The 22111-nt window shown below is 45.2% G+C and overlaps 1 protein-coding gene across 1 annotated transcript in view; it reads left to right on the top strand.

Moving 5' to 3' along the window:
- Window positions 1–22111, top strand: part of LOC112240057 (extracellular matrix organizing protein FRAS1) — a 338168-nt gene that overhangs the window by 229413 nt on the left and 86644 nt on the right. Inside the window, 11 exon segments of the mRNA XM_042331265.1 lie at window positions 1009–1155; window positions 1318–1464; window positions 4473–4613; window positions 5388–5528; window positions 6666–6806; window positions 8876–8981; window positions 9079–9243; window positions 9760–9844; window positions 11724–11825; window positions 11955–12173; window positions 19075–19234. Of these exon segments, the coding sequence (XP_042187199.1) occupies window positions 1009–1155; window positions 1318–1464; window positions 4473–4613; window positions 5388–5528; window positions 6666–6806; window positions 8876–8981; window positions 9079–9243; window positions 9760–9844; window positions 11724–11825; window positions 11955–12173; window positions 19075–19234 (1554 nt within the window).

The raw sequence follows: 22111 nt of genomic DNA, 5'->3' as shown, positions 1-22111 counted from the left end.
AGGCTGGTGTTAGGTTGTATTTAACCTAGAAAGGCTGGTCTTAGGTTCTATTTAACCTAGAAAGGCTGGTGTTAGGTTGTATTTAACCTAGAAAAGGCTGGTGTTAGGTTGTGTTTAACCTAGAAAGGCTGGTGTTAGGTTGTATTTAACCTAGAAAAGGCTGGTCTTAGGTTGTGTTTAACCTAGAAAGGCTGGTCTTAGGTTGTGTTTAACCTAGAAAGGCTGGTCTTAGGTTGTGTTTAACCTAGAAAGGCTGGTCTTAGGTTGTGTTTAACCTAGAAAGGCTGGTCTTAGGTTGTGTTTAACCTAGAAAGGCTGGTCTTAGGTTGTATTTAACCTAGAAAGGCTGGTCTTAGGTTGTGTTTAACCTAGAAAGGCTGGTGTTAGGTTGTATTTAACCTAGAAAGGCTGGTCTTAGGTTGTGTTTAACCTAGAAAGGCTGGTGTTAGGTTGTATTTAACCTAGAAAGGCTGGTCTTAGGTTCTATTTAACCTAGAAAAGGCTGGTGTTAGGTTCTATTTAACCTAGAAAGGCTGGTCTTAGGTTGTATTTAACCTAGAAAGGCTGGTGTTAGGTTCTATTTAACCTAGAAAAGGCTGGTGTTAGGTTCTATTTAACCTAGAAAGGCTGGTGTTAGGTTCTATTTAACCTAGAAAGGCTGGTGTTAGGTTCTATTTAACCTAGAAAGGCTGGTCTTAGGTTGTGTTTAACCTTCCATACATTGGAAGGATGTCACTGTTTGTGCATTTCATTGTTCTGTAAAACTCTCAGAAATCCCAAAATGATACCCATTTGTCTACAGGGTTTATAGAGACCTGTCATGAGAAAGAGCTGAACCGTTAACAATAAACAGGAATCACTTACATCCCATCTTCTTGTTTTTCTTCTATGGTTTTATTCCTGCCGACACATTGAATCATTACATTTCATTCCAGTCCTTTGCTTAGTTTATGTTGAAGCTGATTTGTTGCTTGTTAATTCAGTCACATTCCTGTTTATTTCTCCCAGGATGCCATGCTTCCTGTGAGGGCTGCAGTGGGGAGGGGCCTCTGTCCTGTAGTTCCTGTCCCGCCCCCAACTTTCTGTTGACCTCAGGGCTGTGTGCCCCCACCTGCCCGCTGGGTTACTATGCCGAAGGAGACAGACGCTGCAGAGGTAAAAAAAGTGCTTTCTGCCTCCACCCAGGTTTTACAGACCTGTAGACTACATTTACCAGGCTAACATTGTTTATTGCCACAGTGTCCTGCTGGGGTTTTTGCATATGGACCCTGTCTCTTCATCTCCATCTTTAACAACATGATATACGGTGTCTTTCAGCGTGTGGCAGCCAGTGTCTATCCTGTGAGACGGGAGGAGAGTGTACGTCGTGTCGTGACCCGGGCAAGGTTCTGATGTTCGGGGAGTGCCAGTACGACAGCTGTGCCCATCAGTACTACCTCAACACCACCATCCGCACTTGCAGAGGTACAGTAGACCTGACAGTAACCCTAACCTTAACCCCAGCCCATAGAGACAGAACAGTACGACAGCTGTGCCCATCAGTACTACCTCAGAGGTAGAGGTACAGTAGACCTACTGAACATCAGAGGTAGTAGTACAGTAGACCTACTGAACATCAGAGGTAGAGGTACAGTAGACCTACTGAACATCAGAGGTAGAGGTACAGTAGACCTACTGAACATCAGAGGTAGAGGTACAGTAGACCTACTGAACATCAGAGGTAGAGGTACAGTAGACCTACTGAACATCAGAGGTAGAGGTACAGTAGACCTACTGAACATCAGAGGTAGAGGTACAGTAGACCTACTGAACATCAGAGGTAGTAGTACAGTAGACCTACTGAACATCAGAGGTAGAGGTACAGTAGACCTACTGAACATCAGAGGTAGAGGTACAGTAGACCTACTGAACATCAGAGGTAGGAGGATTATGCTTCACATACATATTTTTTCTTCTCAATCCATCATTTCTAATCATCAAGGTATTAAAAAGCTCAAGGTAGACTACAGTATGTCTGGGTTAGTGGCACAATGCAGAAATCCTCACCTAAATTCAGACAACAGCAACAACACCAACATAAACAACAACAACAACATAAACAACACCAACAGCAACAACAACAACATAAACAACAACAACAACATAAACAACAACAACAACATGAACAACAACAACATAAACAACAACACCAACATAAACAACAACAGCAGCAACAACAACAGCAACAACAATAACAACAAAACCAACATAAACAACAACAACACCAGCATAAACAACAACAACAACACCAGCATAAACAACATTAACAGCAACAACACCAGCATAAACAACAATAACAACAACATAAACAACAACAACATAAACAACAAAAACAGCAACAACATAAACAACAACAGCAACAACAACAACAGTGTTTTAGGAGGATATGACTGCTGTTTGCTAGGGGGCCTCAGCGGCTCCTTTATCTGTGGTGAAATAACGTAATCAGGTTTTTGTCAAGCAAAATGAGCTCCGCCCCTCAGGTATAAAAGCACTTCCCACTCTGCTGACAGAATTAGATAAGTAATACAGAGAGGGAGGGAGTTTATTTCCATTCAGGGAGCCGTGAAGAGCTGTGTGTGTTTTGTGTGTGCATATGTGCTTAAGGGTGTGTGTGCGTGTGTGTTTGCGTGCATGTGTGTGTGCGCATGTGTGAGTGAGTGTGTGTGTGAGTGTGCGCCGCGTGTGTGTGTGAGCGGTGGCTGAATAGTATCTCAGCAGGTGTTTCAACACAGCAGCCAGTCAGTCAATAGAATCAACACTGTTTATCCCCTGAGCTAGTTCTAGTTACACACACACACACACACCCAACGCGACGCCGCTTGCTACCTGGAAGATCCCCTGAACCCTGGGTAAACCTGGCAAGGTAGAGAGACTGTGCAGCGTTAGCTGGGGCAGTTGTTGTTGTCGTTGTTATTATTGATGTTGCTCTGTCATTCTGGGATGTAATAGGAAGATGAGGAGAGGTGTGTGAGAGAGAGAGAGAGAGAGAGAGAGAGAGAGAGAGAGAGAGAGAGAGAGAGAGAGAGAGAGAGAGAGAGAGAGAGAGAGAGAGAGAGAGAGAGAGAGAGAGAGAGAGAGAGAGAGAGAGAGAGAGAGAGAGAGAGAGAGAGAGAGAGAGAGAGAGAGAGAGAGAGAGAGAGAGAGAGAGAGAGAGAGAGAGAGAGAGAGAGAGAGAGAGAGAGAGAGAGAGAGAGAGAGAGAGAGAGAGAGAGAGAGAGAGAGAGAGAGAGAGAGAGAGAGAGAGAGAGAGAGAGAGAGAGAGAGAGAGAGAGAGAGAGAGAGAGAGAGTGTTGTATTCGTTGAAGACTCCTGAGTTACAGTGTGTCAGCTGTCAGAACCGTCTGGCAGTGTACATGCAGCCCCACTGCTCAGGCTTCAATAGGTGATGGGATTAATCATTAGGACTTTGTCATCAGAACTTAGTCATCAGGATTTAGTCAACAGGATTTAGTCATCTGGACTTAATCATCAGGAGTTTAATAAGAATGTTTCTCAGGAGTCTGTTTTCAGGAGTCAGGAGTCTCTGTCTCTTTCAGTTCAATTCAAAGGGCTTTATTGGGAAACATGTTAACATTTCCAAAGCAAGTTAAATAGATAATAAACAAAAAAGGAAAATAAGCAATCAGAAAGTAAGTTTTTAAAGAATATAGACATTTCAAATGTAATGTTATTGGATGTATACAGTGCTGTAACAATGTGCAAATAGTTCAACCGATAAATGTAATGTTATTGGATGTATACAGTGCTGTAACAATGTGCAAATAGTTCAACCGATAAATGTAATGTTATTGGATGTATACAGTGCTGTAACAATGTGCAAATAGTTCAACCGATAAATATACAATAGGTTGTATTTACAATGGTGTTTCTGCTCCACTGGTTGCCCTTTTCTTGTGGCAACAGCTCACAAATCTTTCTGCTGTGGTGACACACTGTGGTATTTCACCTAATAGATATGGGAGTTTATCAAGATTGGATTTGTTTTCAAATTGTGGGCAGTGTGCACATAGCCTGTCTTCTCTTGAGAGCCAGGTCTGCCTACGGTGGCCTTCTCTCAATAGCAAGGCTGTGCTCACTGTCGGTCTCTCTCTTGCTCATTCTGACACTCTCTTTCTGTTAATCTGTTTCTGTCGATGTCTCTCTTTCTCTCCTTTCTCTTCTTTCCTAACCCTTCCCTCCCTCCCTCCCTCGCTCCCTGCCTCCGTCCCTCCGTCCCTCCCTGCCTCCGTCCCTCCCTCCCTCGCTCCCTGCCTCCGTCCCTCCCTCCCTCCCTCGCTCCCTCCCTCCCTTCCTCTCTCCCTCCCTCCCTGTCTCCCTCTCCCTGCCTCCCTCTCTCTCTCCCTGCCTCCCTCCCTCCCTCCCTCCCTCCCTCCCTCCCTCCCTCCCTCCCTCCCTCCCTCCCTCCCTCCCTCCCTCCCTCTCTCCTCCAGAGTGTGATTGGAGCTGTAATGAATGTGAGGGTCCTCTGCGTACTGACTGTCTACAGTGCATGGAAGGACACGTTCTTCAGGATGGACTCTGCACCCAGGGCTGCTCCCCAGGGTCCTACCAGAAAGGGGAGAGATGCCTCAGTAAGTGCCTGAATAGAATGATCGTTTAACTTATTAAATCTTTCAGTGTTGTTGTCTGTTTTAAGTCAGTTTTACCTTCTAACCTGTGTTATGTTCTCTCTCATTGTCCCCTCTCTTATTCTGTCAATGTCCCCTCTTTCTCTATCTCTCTCTCTCGCTCTCTGTCAATTTCTCTGTCCCTTTTCTCTCTCTATCAATGTCTCTGTCCCCTCACTCTCTCTGTCAATGTCTCTGTCCCCTCACTCTCTCTGTCAATGTCTCTGTCCCCTCACTCTCTCTGTCAATGTCTCTGTCCCCTCGCTCTCTCTGTCAATGTCTCTGTCCCATCGCTCTCTCTGTCAATGTCTCTGTCCCATCGCTCGCTCTGTCAATGTCTCTGTCCCCTCGCTCTCTCTGTCAATGTCTCTGTCCCCTCGCTCTCTCTGTCAATGTCTCTGTCCCATCGCTCTCTCTGTCAATGTCTCTGTCCCCTCGCTCTCTCTGTCAATGTCTCTGTCCCCTCGCTCTCTCTGTCAATGTCTCTGTCCCCTCGCTCTCTCTGTCAATGTCTCTGTCCCCTCGCTCTCTCTGTCAATGTCTCTGTCCCCTCGCTCTCTCTGTCAATGTCTCTGTCCCCTCGCTCTCTCTGTCAATGTCTCTGTCCCCTCGCTCTCTCTGTCAATGTCTCTGTCCCCTCGCTCTCTCTGTCAATGTCCATGTCCCCTCGCTCTCTCTGTCAATGTCCGTGTCCCCTCGCTCTCTCGGTCTCTCTCTCTCTTTCTCTCTGTGCGCCAGGTTGTGATGAACACTGTGAAGTGTGCCACGGGCCAGGCCAGTGTGGGCGATGCCAGACTCCTTATTCCACCCTGCAGGGCCACTGTGTGTTGGAGTGTGGGAGGACATTCTTCTTGGACTCCTCTCTGAAGCTATGTACACGTAAGACTACACAGTAAATCAAAGAGAGTTGAAATCACAGACTAAAAACATATCGTTTGTAACTGGATTTGGATTGGGACTGAGTCACTTTAACTCTATTAAGAGTAGCCAGAGACAGGGAGTTAAAACCCTGTATCCACACATGCGGGAGGGACATTAATTGTCCACTGTTGCACTGTATATTTTTTTGTTATTCTTTGTTTCAGTATCTGTGTTTAATCTGGTACATGGGCTATGTTTTAAATGTGCTACTACACAATGATATAGAATATCCATTTTCCCTCAACTAACCTAATCTGTAAATGGTTGGATGTATTGCAACCGTTACCGAGGAGACGGCTGTTCCTGTTTACATGATACTGTAGTCTAACAATAGATCTCTCCTCCCTGCTCTGACATGCGTTCTGATTGTAAGTTGTGGGTGATGTCAAATTGCTGAACAATCCTCCCTCATAGATGGATACCAATAGAGATTGGATGTCATGTTGCATGCAACCTTAAATGGGACCATATAAACCCCCAAATAGTGTTGAGTTTGACTCCGCAAGAGTTGAATTAACTCTTGCGATTATGTTGTGAGGGTAAACATTACTCAAAATAATTAACTCAAGAATACTGAACGACACTGCAGAGTTAAAAAAAGAAATAACATCGTTATTTTCAATGAATACCGTACAGAATGAAACGCAGTGATTCGGAGTTAAATATCAACACTAAATTGAGCATATATACCTCTCTGTAAAAATAACTCTGTTGCCAGAGTGAGTTTTACTCTTTTTAGACTGGGACCAAATGTTACTCTGTGGCAGAGTAACATTTTCTTCAATTAAGAGTTTACATTTACTCCATCATATTTTTACCGTGTAATCATTCACTCTATGCAGCTCTGTTTAGGTTTATTCAAACAACTTATGCAGAGACATACATAAAACGTGATGTCATAATGATGTAAACGTAGAAAGATACACATAAGACTCTTCGTTTAGAACAAGCAGGGTTTTTCAGTAGTTTTTTGTTGTTTTGTTTTCTAGTTTCAGCCCAGTTACATACAGACCCTATTGAGGCAGTCAATCATCATAACTGAGCTTCTGGTTAAGTCACACTTTTTGTGTTGTTTCCTCTCTTCCTGTTACCCAGCATGCTCAGCTGACTGTGTGGAGTGTGAGGGGATGGGTCGCTGCACCGTGTGCAGACAAAACACTTACCTGAGAGATGGATACTGTACTCCAGACTGTGGACACGGTTTCTATAGTGACAAGAAGAGCAGGACTTGCCATGGTAAGCTCTGGTGTATACATGTAGAGAAAACAGGAGAGGACCTAGTACCATGCCCTGGGGGACACCAGTAGACAGAACAGGATAGGACCTAGTACCATGCCCTGGGGGACACCAGTAGACAGAACAGGATAGGACCTAGTACCATGCCCTGGGGGACACCAGTAGACAGAACAGGAGAGGACCTAGTACCATGCCCTGGGGGACACCAGTAGACAGAACAGGAGAGGACCTAGTACCATGCCCTGGGGGACACCAGTAGACAGAACAGGATAGGACCTAGTACCATGCCCTGGGGGACACCAGTAGACAGAACAGGATAGGACCTAGTACCATGCCCTGGGGGACACCAGTAGACAGAACAGGATAGGACCTAGTACCAAGCCCTGGGGGATACCAGTGTTGTGTCTCTGACTGATTCAATTTTATGACATGCTATTTTATCAAATCGATTACCTAACATTGAATTGATTACGTGATTGAATTAAACCATGCAACAATTAAACCACTAATAACCTGGGGCACCACGGAAGCATTCATTTATATAGAGTGGTTATCTCCCGAATCCACTGTCTTAAAATCTGACGATCTTTTATATCAATATATCAATTATTAATCGTCACCTCGATCGGTCTCATTCGGATTATCATAAATTCTTGGTTATCTGCACAAACCCTAGCTTATAAATTGAATCATCAATACACAAATTGGCTTAATTATGTATCTACTGAAGACCTACATAATCACACAAAATTACATGTATATGTATATATACATAGGATAGATCAGACATCGATTACTAATCATGTCATGAAAAGCCCCTAGTGGGTTAACCCGATATGACGGCTGGTTACACAAAGGAAGGGGGTTGGGTTTGAATGAAAGAGCCGGAAGACTGAGGGACAAAGGGACTGAATCTTTATCGGACCTTGAGAAGCTATGCTACCATAAATACAAAATCTTATGCATTCTAATAACCGGCCATTCAGAAAAGGAAAAATATATATATTTACTCTGCGCTGCGCTTCGGAAGATGGGTCGAATATGGAAGACTGGTTTACCCAGCAGAAATCGCCATTGTCCTTTGAAGAATCTTTCTGGTCGAAGTGTTGTAGAGCGGATACGTTGAAGTACCCTGTCGTTCTTCAGAGATTGTCTGTCCTTTTCTAGGCCACGTACGTTTACAGCTGCAGCTGATAACTCGATGTCTAGGAGGTATAACTTCTTTAGTGAATAATCATTCGTAGTTCATAACAAGTTGCCATACTCACCATACTGCTGTATTCTGGTCTAGTCGAAATTCACCATTCCAGCGTGGTGGTGGTGATCACATCCACATTGAAATTAGCCCTTTTAAATATATCGATTCCACTTCTCACGTCATCAGGAACTAAGGTTGACTTCCGTCAACGGGCTTTTGTACTGGGGGAGAGAAGGGCGTGTTTCATAGTTCTCAACCAATGTCTGTTCATTAAAGAGGACCTAGTACAGAGCCCTGGGGGACACCAGTAGTGAGACATTTAAGGAGACCTTGGGGTGGCAGGGTAGCCTAGTGGTTAGAGCGTTGGACTAGTAACCGGAAGGCTGCAAGTTCAAACCCCCGAGCTGACAAGGTACAAATCTGTTGTTCTTCCCCTGAACAGGCAGTTAACCCACTGTTGCTAGGCCGTCATTGAAATTAAGAATTTGTTCTTAACTGGTTAAATAAAGGTAAAATAAAAAAAATAAACCAAGTACAGAGCCCTGGGGGACACCAGTAGTGGGACATTAAAGAGGACCTAGTACAGGGCCATGTGGGACACCAGTCGTGGGACATTAAAGAGGACCTAGTACAGAGCCCTGGGGGACACCAGTAGTGAGACATTAAAGAGTACAGAGCCCTGGGGGACACCAATAATGTGACAGAACATTTATTCATTCATTGTAACCTTATCGTAGGACACTCGGGACACTTATCTCCCTCTCTCCTTTTCTTCCTCCCTCTTCTACCATCCCTCTCTTTCTTGCTCTTTCCCCCTCCCTCCCCCTCCCTACCTCTTCCCTCTCGTTATTCATTTCCTCCCTCCATCCAGCTAACAGCCAGTCCCCAACCCTGCATATCAGTAGCTCTCTGCTGGTACCAATTGGAGGGACTAAACCCCTGGACTCAACCATACTCTCTGCCCAGGATCAAGACAGGTAGGAGACTGAACTAAATTTACCCCATCCTTCTCTCTGCTAAAAGTATGATTTGTGATATTTATCAAATGATTTTGATTGAATGTTGACCTGCCAGCCCTCCAGAGAGCTTGGTCTTCCAGCTGCTGCAGCCCCCTGCTACAGGCCGTATGGTTGTCCTAGAGGGGGGCAGGGAGATAGAGATGTCCCGAGACGACACCTTCTCCTGGGCACAGCTACAGAGCAGACAGGTCCGCTTCACTCACGACAAGGACCAGGCCAAGTGAGTATACTGAGAAAGAAATGTCTCTCCATCTCAATATATGTTTCTTCCTTTCTTTTTTTCTCTCTCTCTCTCTCTCTCTCTCTCTCTCTCTCTCCTTCTCTGTCTCCCTCTCCATGTATCTGTCTCTCTCTGTCTCTCTGTCTCTCTCTCTCTGTGTTTCCCTCTGTCTCTCTCTCTCTGTTTCCCTCTCTCTCTCTCTCTCTCTCTCTCTCTCCCTCTGTCTCTGTCTCCCTCTCCATTTATCTGTGTCTCTCTGTCTCGCTCTCTGTTTCCCTCTGTCTCTCTCTCTCTGTCTCTCTGTCTCTCTCTCTGTTTCTCTGTCTCTCTCTGTCTATCTCCCTCTATTTCCCTCTGTCTCTCTCGCTGTCTCTCTCTGTCTCCCTCTCCATTTCTCTCTCTCTCTCTCTCTCTCTCTCTCTCTCTCTCTCTCTCTCTCTCTCTCTCTCTCTCTCTCTCTCTCTCTCTCTTTCTGTCTCTAATGTGTGTATGTATTGTGTCGTTGCATTGTTCCAGGAGTGGACAGTTCACCCTGCGTGTAGCTGACCCCCAGCTCTTTTCCCAACCAGAGACCATTCAGGTCCAGGCAGTGTCGATGCAGGTACAATATACAACACACAACAATTGTATTTACACCTACAATAAGTACCTTGGTTGCCCAAATATGAACCTTGCCCTGCCTCGTTCATAACCAGAGCAACCCTGCCCTGCCTCATTCATAAACACAGAGGAAGGTTAGCCTAGCCCTCCTCGCATGTTTCAGAGGGGATTTCAAAATTATTGTCGGATTGTAGCTTAGCGCTTACCACGCTAGCATGTTGTGGCATGCAGTAGTAGGCACCCATAGTCAGTATGCAACCAGCCATGTCCAATGATGCTGTTTCACCCCTAGCTCTGCAGCTAGGCATGACTCCCCAGCCACAACAAGGTGTGTGTGTATAAATTGAAAAATAAAACATGTTTATTTATTTAATCTTTATTTAACTAGGCAGGTCAGTAAAGAACAGATTCTTACTTGGGTTAACTGAGATTAACTGAGATTATGCAATTCAAAACTTCATCCCACCAAAACAAAACAGTCTGAACAAAACACCTCTTACACTAAAAAGGACATTCACAATTTAATTCCAACCTCATAGTGTGAAAATATAAAACACAGATAAATCAAGTTTTTGTACTGCACTAGGCCTTTAAATGTAGAGAATCCCATGACTGCGAAGCGTGGATCTGTTGTTGTGGTATGCTATCGTATGGGGGGAAATGTGCTGTGGGAGATGATTGGTTGGACGATTAAGCCAATGCGTCGTGAGTTTTCTCCCTGTCTCTCCGTATCGGCTAACGAAGTCCACGTTTGTCCATCAGAAGAGTCTGGAAATGGGATTAATTCACTCCTGATAAATGTTCGGCAGTTTGGCAGAGGCCAATTTAAATGAGTGACTGCTGTTGGAGTCGGCGCCTTATTGTAAGATGTGCCTGACTGTACCTAACACATAGATACAGCACAGTGAGAAACGTTTCATATAATTCCCCTCCTAGTAGGCGCTCTGACGATCTGACGCTCTGACGCTCACTCGCTGAATGAGAGAGAGCGATCACTACTTAAACCCGCTGTACGTCAACTTTAACGCTGTTGTCATCGTGTAACAGCTCAGGTAGCCTTTTCTTAAGTAGGGATAATAGCTTCACCTTGTGTTCTGTTATATCAACAGCCAGGCTGACAGCTGACAGAGGATTGGCCATGTTTCACCACTGTGGGAATATTTACTTTTACATTTGAGTAATTTAGCAGACACTTATCCAGTGGGACTTAATAGTCAGTGCAATCAACTAAGTTTACTATGGGAAAACGACCACATATCGCTGTCATTTCAAGTATGGCCTTCTTTGAATGTCAGACAGATAGTGATCAGAAGAATGTGTTCTCGTAACGGTAGGGCCTCTCTGAGAGAGTTCAGCCCATCCCTCCGGTTCCACCATCTCCAATATAGTGTCGAAATGTTGGCCCTTGTTTTAGAATCGGGGCCAATTCTGTTGCTGGTGTTGTTCTGCCGTTCCTTATCTAATTCAGTTTTACAGTTGAGTACGACAGAGACAGAGTGTTACAGGAATTATATTCCTCTATGTTTTAATACCCAATTCGAATTAAACACTCTGTCAATTCAGTACTAGGGTTAAAAGAAAATGCATACATCTATACAGTAACATAATTAGTATTCTGATGAGTCAGTCCTGATTGAAATGTATACATAATTAGTCATTATCGATAAAAAAATCCCTTAACACAGAGTTCACCTCTTCTCTACCTAATTCTGGTTAAATATTTTGTGCAGCCCCTCTCTCATTTTAACTATCAAGTCCAGAAATGTTTTCACTCCTGTGTTTAGGGACAATTTATTTGTTATCTAAAAGAACAATGAGTAACACTTTCTAAAAGTCTAAATCAGTGAATTGTAACTCTGCTTCCCTCTCCTGTCACACAGCCCCCACAGATTCTTACCAACAATCCTTTGCTGGTGGACGGAGGGGAGACGGCGATCATCTCCAAGGCCGTGCTTCAGATCGACGACCCAGACAACCCTCAGGTGTGTGTGTGTGTGTGTGTGTGTGTGTGTGTGTCTGTGTGTGTATGCATGTATGTCTGTGTGTGTGTGTGTGTGTGTGTGTGTGTGTGTGTGTCTAAACATCCCCTTGTGTGTGCCTCTTCCTCGCAGGATGTCCTGGTCATGGTTCTGGACCCGCCCCAACATGGCCGCCTGACCCGTCTCAATGGCGACCTGGCGCTGAGCCAGTTCAAGATGGAGGAGTTGTCACGGGAACAGGTGCAGTATGTCCATGATGGGTCGCCAGGGCAACGGGACAGGATGCTGCTACAGGTCAACGATGGAAACAGCTACCAGAACATTCTAATGCAGATCAGCATTACTCAGAAGGTAGGAGGGAGGGAGGGAGGGAGGGAGGGAGGGAGGGAGGGAGGGAGGGAGGGAGGGAGGGAGGGAGGGAGGGAGGGAGGGAGGGAGGGAGGGAAAAGAAAGAAAGAAGGATTGTCTGTTTTTTGCCTGACTGTCAGATCATATCATGTTGAATGCTGTTTCACGCGAGTGAATGGAAACACTTTATTTCATAAACAAAGTTACGTAACACCCAATGCCCCCGTGTGAAAAAGTAATTGCCCCTTATACTCAATAACTGGTTGTGCCACCTTTAGCTGCAATGACTTCACCCAACCACTTCCTGTAGTTGTTGATTAGTCTCTCACGTTGCTGTGGAGAGACTGTATACCAGTAGCTCTTCCATGCAGAACTGCTGGACCCAAGCAACATGTATGGGTTTTCAAGTCTGAACTGCTGGACCCAAGCAACATTTATGGGTTTTCAGGTCTGAACTGCTGGACCCAAGCAACATTTATGGGTTTTCAGGTCTGAACTGCTGGACCCAAGCAACATTTATGGGTTTTCAAGTCTGAACTGCTGGACCCAAGCAACATTTATGGGTTTTCAGGTCTGAACTGCTGGACCCAAGCAACATTTATGGGTTTTCAAGCCTGAACTGCTCATTTCAAGTCCTGCCACAACATCCCAATTGGGATTAGGTCTGGACTTTGACTAAGCCAATCCAAAGCGTCAAATGGGTTGCTTTTTTAGCCATTTTCATGTAGACGTGGTTGTGTGTTTTGGATCATTGTCTTGCTGCGTGACCCAACTGCACTTCAGCTTCCGTTCACAGACTGATGTTCTGATGTTCTCCTGTATAATTCTCTGAAACAGAGCAGAATTCATGGTTTCGTTCTATTAAGGCGACTTGTCCAGGTCCTTAGGCAGTAAGGCGTCCCCCAAACCATCTCTAAATATTCCATACATAATCTGGGACAGTTGTGGGATGTGATAAATCCCAAATGAACCCAACAACTCATATCAAAAACACTTTTAAAATCAATGAAGCTGATACAACAGATGAGAACGTTTAGGTTAAAATGTCGATCAACTATTGGGCTGTTTCTTCACATTATAAGTGCAGCAGTAGGCTATAGCAGTAGGCTATAAGCGCGATTGTTGAGATAGAAATGCAATCAATTAGAGGGAAAAACACTGTTCTCAAAAGTGACCACAAAATGTGATTATAATGCTTTATACTAAAGGTGCATTTTTAATGTGAAAATTATGTCCCCCAAGCACGAAACTCACTCACCTCCTATGTATACCACTAACTCACTCACCTCCTATGTATACCACTAACTCACCTCCTATGTATACCACTAACTCACTCACCTCCTATGTATACCACTAACTCACTCACCTCCTACGTATACCACTAACTCACCTCCTATGTATACCACTAACTCACCTCCTATGTATACCACTAACTCACCTCCTATGTATACCACTAACTCATCTCCTATGTATACCACTAACTCACCTCCTATGTATACCACTAACTCATCTCCTATGTATACCACTAACTCACCTCCTATGTATACCACTAACTCACTCACCTCCTATGTATACCACTAACTCACCTCCTATGTATACCACTAACTCACTCACCTCCTATGTATACCACTAACTCACCTCCTATGTATACCACTAACTCACTCACCTCCTATGTATACCACTAACTCACCTCCTATGTATACCACTAACTCACTCACCTCCTATGTATACCACTAACTCATCTCCTATGTGTACCACTAACTCACCTCCTATGTATACCACTAACTCATCTCCTATGTATACCACTAACTCACCTCCTATGTATACCACTAACTCACTCACCTCCTATGTATACCACTAACTCACCTCCTATGTATACCACTAACTCACTCACCTCCTATGTATACCACTAACTCACTCACCTCCTATGTATACCACTAACTCACCTCCTATGTATACCACTAACTCACCTCCTATGTATACCACTAACTCACCTCCTATGTATACCAGTAACTCACTCACCTCCTATGTATACCACTAACTCACCTCCTATGTATACCACTAACTCACCTCCTATGTATACCACTAACTCACCTCCTATGTATACCACTAACTCACTCACCTCCTATGTATACCACTAACTCACTCACCTCCTATGTATACCACTAACTCACCTCCTATGTATACCACTAACTCACTCATCTATGTATACCACTAACTCACTCACCTATGTATACCACTAACTCACCTCCTATGTATACCACTAACTCACTCACCTCCTATGTATACCACTAACTCACTCACCTCCTATGTATACCACTAACTCATCTCCTATGTATACCACTAACTCACCTCCTATGTATACCAGTAACTCACTCACCTCCTATGTATACCACTAACTCACTCACCTCCTATGTATACCACTAACTCACCTCCTATGTATACCACTAACTCACCTCCTATGTATACCACTAACTCATCTCCTATGTGTACCACTAACTCACCTCCTATGTATACCACTAACTCATCTCCTATGTATACCACTAACTCACCTCCTATGTATACCACTAACTCACTCACCTCCTATGTATACCACTAACTCACCTCCTATGTATACCACTAACTCACTCACCTCCTATGTATACCACTAACTCATCTCCTATGTGTACCACTAACTCACCTCCTATGTATACCACTAACTCATCTCCTATGTATACCACTAACTCACCTCCTATGTATACCAGTAACTCACTCACCTCCTATGTATACCACTAACTCACCTCCTATGTATACCACTAACTCACCTCCTATGTATACCACTAACTCACCTCCTATGTATACCACTAACTCACCTCCTATGTATACCACTAACTCACCTCCTATGTATACCACTAACTCACCTCCTATGTATACCATTAACTCACCTCCTATGTATACCACTAACTCACCTCCTATGTATACCAGTAACTCACTCATGTATACCTCCTATGTATACCAGTAACTCTCACTCACCTCCTATGTATACCACTAACTCACCTCCTATGTATACCACTAACTCACCTCCTATGTATACCACTAACTCACCTCCTATGTATACCACTAACTCACCTCCTATGTATACCACTAACTCACCTCCTATGTATACCACTAACTCACTCACCTCCTATGTATACCACTAACTCACTCCTATGTATCTCCTATGTATACCACTAACTCACCTCCTATGTATACCACTAACTCATCTCCTATGTATACCACTAACTCATCTCCTATGTATACCACTAACTCACCTCCTATGTATACCAGTAACTCACTCACCTCCTATGTATACCAGTAACTCACTCACCTCCTATGTATACCACTAACTCACCTCCTATGTATACCACTAACTCACCTCCTATGTATACCACTAACTCACCTCCTATGTATACCACTAACTCACCTCCTATGTATACCACTAACTCACCTCCTATGTATACCACTAACTCACCTCACCTAACTCACTCACCTCCTATGTATACCACTAACTCACTCACCTCCTATGTATACCACTAACTCACCTCCTATGTATACCACTAACTCACCTCCTATGTATACCACTAACTCACCTCCTATGTATACCACTAACTCACTCACCTCCTATGTATACCACTAACTCACCTCCTATGTATACCACTAACTCACTCACCTCCTATGTATACCACTAACTCATCTCCTATGTATACCACTAACTCACCTCCTATGTATACCACTAACTCACTCACCTCCTATGTATACCAGGTAGGCTCTACACCTTGTTGGTAAAGCAAAATAACGTGCTTCATTTTAAGAAGTTATTTGGCCAGTTTTTTTTGTGTTTTGCGAAACCAAACCTTAGCAAAACGTATAGGTGTATGGTCTAGGCTGTATGAAGTGTGCTACTATGATTTGAAAAAGGCTTCTTGGTTTCTTGACTTCCTGCATCGGCCAATATTGTCACCCATCAGACTATTCTCCAATGAATGTTGTCTTTTCATATACTAAATAATATTCATAATAATATTTTCTACATTGTAGATTAATAGTGAAGGAATCAAAATGATGAAATAACACATATGGAATCATATAGTAACCAAAAAAACATGTTTATATTTTATTTTAGAAATATTTAATATTTTGCGATTCTTCAAAGTAGCCACCGTTTTCCTCGATGACAGATTTGCACGCTCTTGGTATAAAAAAACGTAATTATATAGTTCAGAATAAAGAAAAACCCTTGAATGAGTAGGTGTGTGCAAACTTTTCACTGGTACTGTATCTGTGAAATTAGTTTTGATTTAGAGTGGACCGTGTGTAAAATACATGTCATATATGCACTTAAAAATCGCGAAATGAAGACGATTTTCCAGTGATTCCTTTTTAATGTCAGCCAGGTAACCTGTACTCCTGTTGTAAAGAGAAGTAACGTGCTTAATATTAGGAAAGTGGAGTAATAAATATAGCCTAGCTTATAGGAATATGTTCACCTAGACACACATAATCACACACAAACACACACACACACACACACACACACACACACAATCACACACACACACACACACACACACACACACACACACACACACACACACACACACACACACACACACACACACACCATTCCTCCTCTCCTCTCCTACTCCCCCTCTTCTCTACTTCTCTTCTTTTTTTTCACTCTGTAAATCAATATCACTCCTTCCCATCCCTTTCTCCCTCACATACATCACATGTTCACCGGTTGTAACACCTGATTCTGCTCTCTGTCAAGCAGTGTGCTGGTATATGACTGAAGATAGACACTAGATATAATGCTAAGAGAACCTCCTTAACTTAAGTTGAAGATTTATAATGCACTTATTTAAAAAAATTTAAAAAAATGTCTATTCAATCACTCATTTTCTCCTCGCTCCCTTCCCTTCATCTGCTGATGTGAAGCTGACAGCTGTAAGCATAGCGTCCTCCATGTTTTATTTTTTTTACATCTGTGTAGACAAAGGAGAGGTTACCAAGTGAACCACTGTAGACGTGTTTGAGATGCTACCCCGTGCAGCAGCAGACTCCGAGTACAGTTGGTTGATCTCTCTCAGGGTTTTTTTTTAGGCAAAACGCGAAATGCTGCCATCATCAAAAGCTCTCTCTCCAACTGTTCCCCACCCGACCCAGTCGGCATCGGTGCCAAGCCTTGTCAAGCCTTGTCCTAGCTGGGGTACAAAGGAGCTCCTGAGAGACGGATCATGGAGAGAGCTGGAGAGTAATTAGTCTTTAATGAGACGGTGATGGATGACTTTCCCCCTCAGAGGGCTAAGCACTCTGGGTTCATCCCAAATGGCACCCTATCCTCGACTATGGGCCCCGGTCAAAAGTAGTGAGTGTACAAAACATTAGCAACACCTTCCTAATATTGAGTTGCCCTCAGAACAGCCTCCATTTGTCAGGGACATGGACTCTAAAAGGTGTCGAAAAGGTTCCACAGGGATGCTGGCCCATGTTGACTCCAATGCTTCCCACAGTTGTGTCAAGTTGGCTGGATGTTCTTTAGGTGGTGGACAGTTCTTGATACACACTGGAAACTGTTGAGTGTGAAAAACCCAGCAGCGTTGTGGTTCTTGACACACTCAAACCGGTGCACCTGGCACCTACTACCATACCCTGTTCAAAGGCATTTAAATATTTTGTCTTGCCCGTTCACCCTCTGAATGCCACACATACACAATCCATCTCAATTGTCTCAAGGCTTAAAAATCCTTCTTTAACCTGCCTCCTCCCCTTTACTGATTTGAAGTGGATTTAACATGTGACATCAAATAAGGGATCAGTTTTGTTTTCTGTTTAGTACACTCAGTGTATAGGGAATAGGGTGCCATTTGGTAAGCAAGCTGACTTCTCTCTTTGGTCAGCGTTACTCTCTATGTGTCTCTGTTGCTGCTCAGAGGAACAGCAGCTCTCTGTGTGTCTCTGTTGCTGCTCAGAGGAACAGCAGCTCTCTGTGTGTCTCTGTTGCTGCTCAGAGGAACAGCAGCTCTCTCTCTGTGTGTCTCTGTTGCTGCTCAGAGGAACAGCAGCTCTCTGTCTCTCTCTGTTGCTGCTCTCTCTGTCTGTTGCTGCTCAGAGGAACAGCAGCTCTCTGTCTCTCTCTGTTGCTGCTCAGAGGAACAGCAGCTCTCTGTCTCTCTCTGTTGCTGCTCAGAGGAACAGCAGCTCTCTGTGTGTCTCTGTTGCTGCTCAGAGGAACAGCAGCTCTCTGTCTCTCTCTGTTGCTGCTCAGAGGAACAGCAGCTCTCTGTCTCTCTCTGTTGCTGCTCAGAGGAACAGCAGCTCTCTGTCTCTCTCTGTTGCTGCTCAGAGGAACAGCAGCTCTCTGTCTCTCTGTTGCTGCTCAGAGGAACAGCAGCTCTCTGTCTCTCTCTGTTGCTGCTCAGAGGAACAGCAGCTCTCTGTCTCTCTCTGTTGCTGCTCAGAGGAACAGCAGCTCTCTGTCTCTCTCTGTTGCTGCTCAGAGGAACAGCAGCTCTCTGTCTCTCTCTGTTGCTGCTCAGAGGAACAGCAGCTCTCTGTCTGTCTCTCTGTCTCTCTTTGTTGCTGCTGACAGCTGACTCTGGGCTTTTCATACTGCTGCTATGCTGTTGTGATTCCCATGGCTGGCCTGAGAACACCTGTGCCGGGTCATTAACTCAATTAAGAGAAAAATGCACACCTGAATTGGTGAGGACGGTGCATGTTGGTTGGCAGGATGAGACAACTTCCTGCTCCGATACGACTAATGAATCAGACGCCCCCATGGGTTAGGCCTCAGGCTGAATAACTAATTTGAGTTACAGTACTTTCAAACAATATCTGCCATTGAAAATAAATAATAATTGTTACATATCTTGTGTTTTTACAGCTTACCCAGGCTCCTCGTGTTCTGTCGGTGCCCGTCACGTGGGTGAGAGAGGGAGGCATGGTACAGTTGGGGAAGAGGTATCTGAGGACAGAGTATCAGGGTGCCAGCGATGACCAGATCATTTACACCATAGTGAGCTCCAAAGGAAGCCCCAAATACGGTACGATACGTGGCCTTACCCCCCCTCCCCCAAACATGCTCCTGTTTCTGCTTACTCACACTGTTAAGATGGTGCTGATGTTAGTTTGTCTTTCTGACTCTCCCTTTACCTCCCACACCTCTCTCAAACCCCTAGTTATCGAATTATCCACTCTCTCTCCTTCCTGATTCTCTCTCCCCTCTCCCTTAACCTCTTTTCTCCCTTCCTGATTCTCTCTCCCCTCTCCCTTAACCTCTTTCTCCCTTCCTGATTCTCTCTCCCCTCTCCCTTAACCTCTCTTTCTCCCTTCCTGATTCTCTCTCCCCTCTCCCTTCCTGAACCTCTTTCTCCCTTTCCTGATTTACTCTCTCCCCCTCTCCCTTCCTGATTTACTCTCCCCTCTCCCTTACCTTCTCTCTCTCCTTCCTTCCTGATTACTCTCCCCTCTCCCTTACCTTCTCTCTCTCTCTCCCTTCCTGATTTACTCTCCCCTCTCCCTTACCTTCTCTCTCTCTCTCCCTTCCTGATTTACTCTCCCCTCTCCCTTACCTTCTCTCTCTCTCCCTTCCTGATTTACTCTCCCCTCTCCCTTAACCTCTCTTTCTCCCTTCCTGATTCTCTCTCCCCTCTCCCTTACCTTCTCTCTCTCTCCCTTCCTGATTCTCTCTCCCCTCTCCCTTACCTTCTCTCTCTCTCCCTTCCTGATTTACTCTCCCCTCTCCCTTACCTTCTCTCTCTCTCCCCCTTCCTGATTTACTCTCCCTCTCCCTTACCTTCTCTCTCTCTCCCTTCCTGATTTACTCTCCCCTCTCCCTTCTCTCTCTCTCTCCCTTCCTGATTTACTCTCCCCTCTCCCTTACCTTCTCTCTCTCTCTCCCTTCCTGATTTACTCTCCCCTCTCCCTTAACCTTCTCTTTCTCCTTCCTGATTCTCTCTCCCTCTCCCTTACCTTCTCTCTCTCCCTTCCTGATTCTCTCTCCCCTCTCCCTTACCTTCTCTCTCTCCCTTCCTGATTCTCTCTCCCCTCTCCCTTACCTTCTCTCTCTCTCCCTTCCTGATTCTCTCTCCCCTCTCCCTTACCTTCTCTCTCTCTCTCTCCCTTCCTGATTTACTCTCCCCTCTCCTTTTCTTACCTCTCTCTCTCTCTCCCTTCCTGATTTACTCTCTCCCTCTCCCTTACCTTCTCTCTCTCTCTCCCTTCCTGATTCTCTCTCCCCTCTCCCTTACCTTCTCTCTCTCTCTCCCTTCCTGATTCTCTCTCCCCTCTCCCTTACCTTCTCTCTCTCTCCCCCCTTCCTGATTTACTCTCCCCTCTCCCTTACCTTCTCTCTCTCTCCCCTTCCTGATTTACTCTCCCTCCCTTACCTCCCTTAACCTCCTTTCTCCCCCTTCCTGATTCTCTCTCCCCTTCCCTTACCTTCTCTCTCTCTCTCCCTTCCTGATTCTCTCTCCCCTCTCCCTTACCTTCTCTCTCTCTCCCTTCCTGATTCTCTCTCCCCTCCCTTACCTTCTTACCTTCTCTCTCTCCTTCCTGATTCTCCCTCTCCCCTCTCCCTTACGTTCTCTCTCTCTCTCCTTCCTGATTCTCTCTCCCCTCTCCCTTACCTTCTCTCTCTCTCTCCCTTCCTGATTTACTCTCCCCTCTCCCTTACCTTCTCTCTCTCTCTCCCTTCCTGATTTACTCTCCCCTCTCTCCCTTCCTTCTCTCTCCCTCTCCCTCTTCCTTCCCTTCCTGATTTACTCTCCCCTCTCCCTTACCTTCTCTCTCTCCCTTCCTGATTCTCTCTCCCCTCTCCTTACCTTCTCTCTCTCCCTTCCTGATTCTCTCTCCCCTCTCCCTTACTTCTCTCTTCTCCCTTCCTGATTCTTCTCCCTCTCCTTCCTGATTCTCTCTTCCTGATTTACCTCCCCTCTCCCTTACCTTCTGATTTACTCTCTCTCTCCTTTACCTTTCTCTCTCCCTCTCTCCCTTCCTGATTCTCTCTCCCCTCTCCCTTACCTTCTCTCTCTCTCTCCTTCCTGATTCTCTCTCCCCCTCTCTCCTCCCTTCCTTCTCTCTCTCTCTCCCTTCCTGATTTACTCTCCCCTCTCCCTTACCTTCTCTCTCTCTCTCCCTTCCTGATTTACTCTCCCCTCTCCCTTAACCTCTCTTTCTCCCTTCCTGATTCTCTCTCCCTCTCCCCTACCTTCTCTCTCTCTCCCTTCCTGATTCTCTCTCCCCTCTCCCTTACCTTCTCTCTCTCTCTCCCTTCCTGATTCTCTCTCCCCTCTCCTCTCCCTTACCTTCTCTCTCTCTCTCCTTCCTGATTTACTCTCCCCTCTCCCTTACCTTCTCTCTCTCTCCTTCCTGATTCTCTCCCCTCTCCCTTACCTCTCTCTCTCCTTCTCTCTCTCTCCCTTCCTTCTCTCTCTCTCTCCCTTACCTTCCTCTCCCTTCCTTCCCCCCTCTCCCTTACCTTCTCTCTCTCTCCCTTCCTGATTCTCTCTCCCCTCTCCCTTACCTTCTCTCTCTCTCCCTTCCTGATTTACTCTCCCTCCCTCTCCTTTCTCCTTCTCTCTCTCTCCCCCTTCCTGATTCTGATTCTCTCCCCTCTCCCTTACCTTCTCTCTCTCTTCCTGATTCTCTCTCCCCTTCCTGATTCTCTCTCCCCCTCTCCCCCTTACCTTCTCTCTCTCTCTCCTTCCTGATTCTCTCTCCCCTCTCCCTTACCTTCTCTCTCTCTCTCCTTCCTGATTTACTCTCCCCTCTCCCTTACCTTCTCTCTCTCTCCCTTCCTGATTCTCTCTCCCCCTCTCCCTTACCTTCTCTCTCTCTCTCCCTTCCTGATTCTCTCTCCCCTCTCCCTTACCTTCTCTCTCTCTCTCCCTTCCTGATTCTCTCTCCCTCCCTCTCCTTAC

This window comes from Oncorhynchus tshawytscha, linkage group LG12 (genome assembly GCF_018296145.1).
Source record: "Oncorhynchus tshawytscha isolate Ot180627B linkage group LG12, Otsh_v2.0, whole genome shotgun sequence".
NCBI lineage: Eukaryota > Metazoa > Chordata > Actinopteri > Salmoniformes > Salmonidae > Oncorhynchus > Oncorhynchus tshawytscha.
Note: the sequence above shows the minus strand (reverse complement) of the source record. Positions and strands in the feature narration are given on the sequence as shown.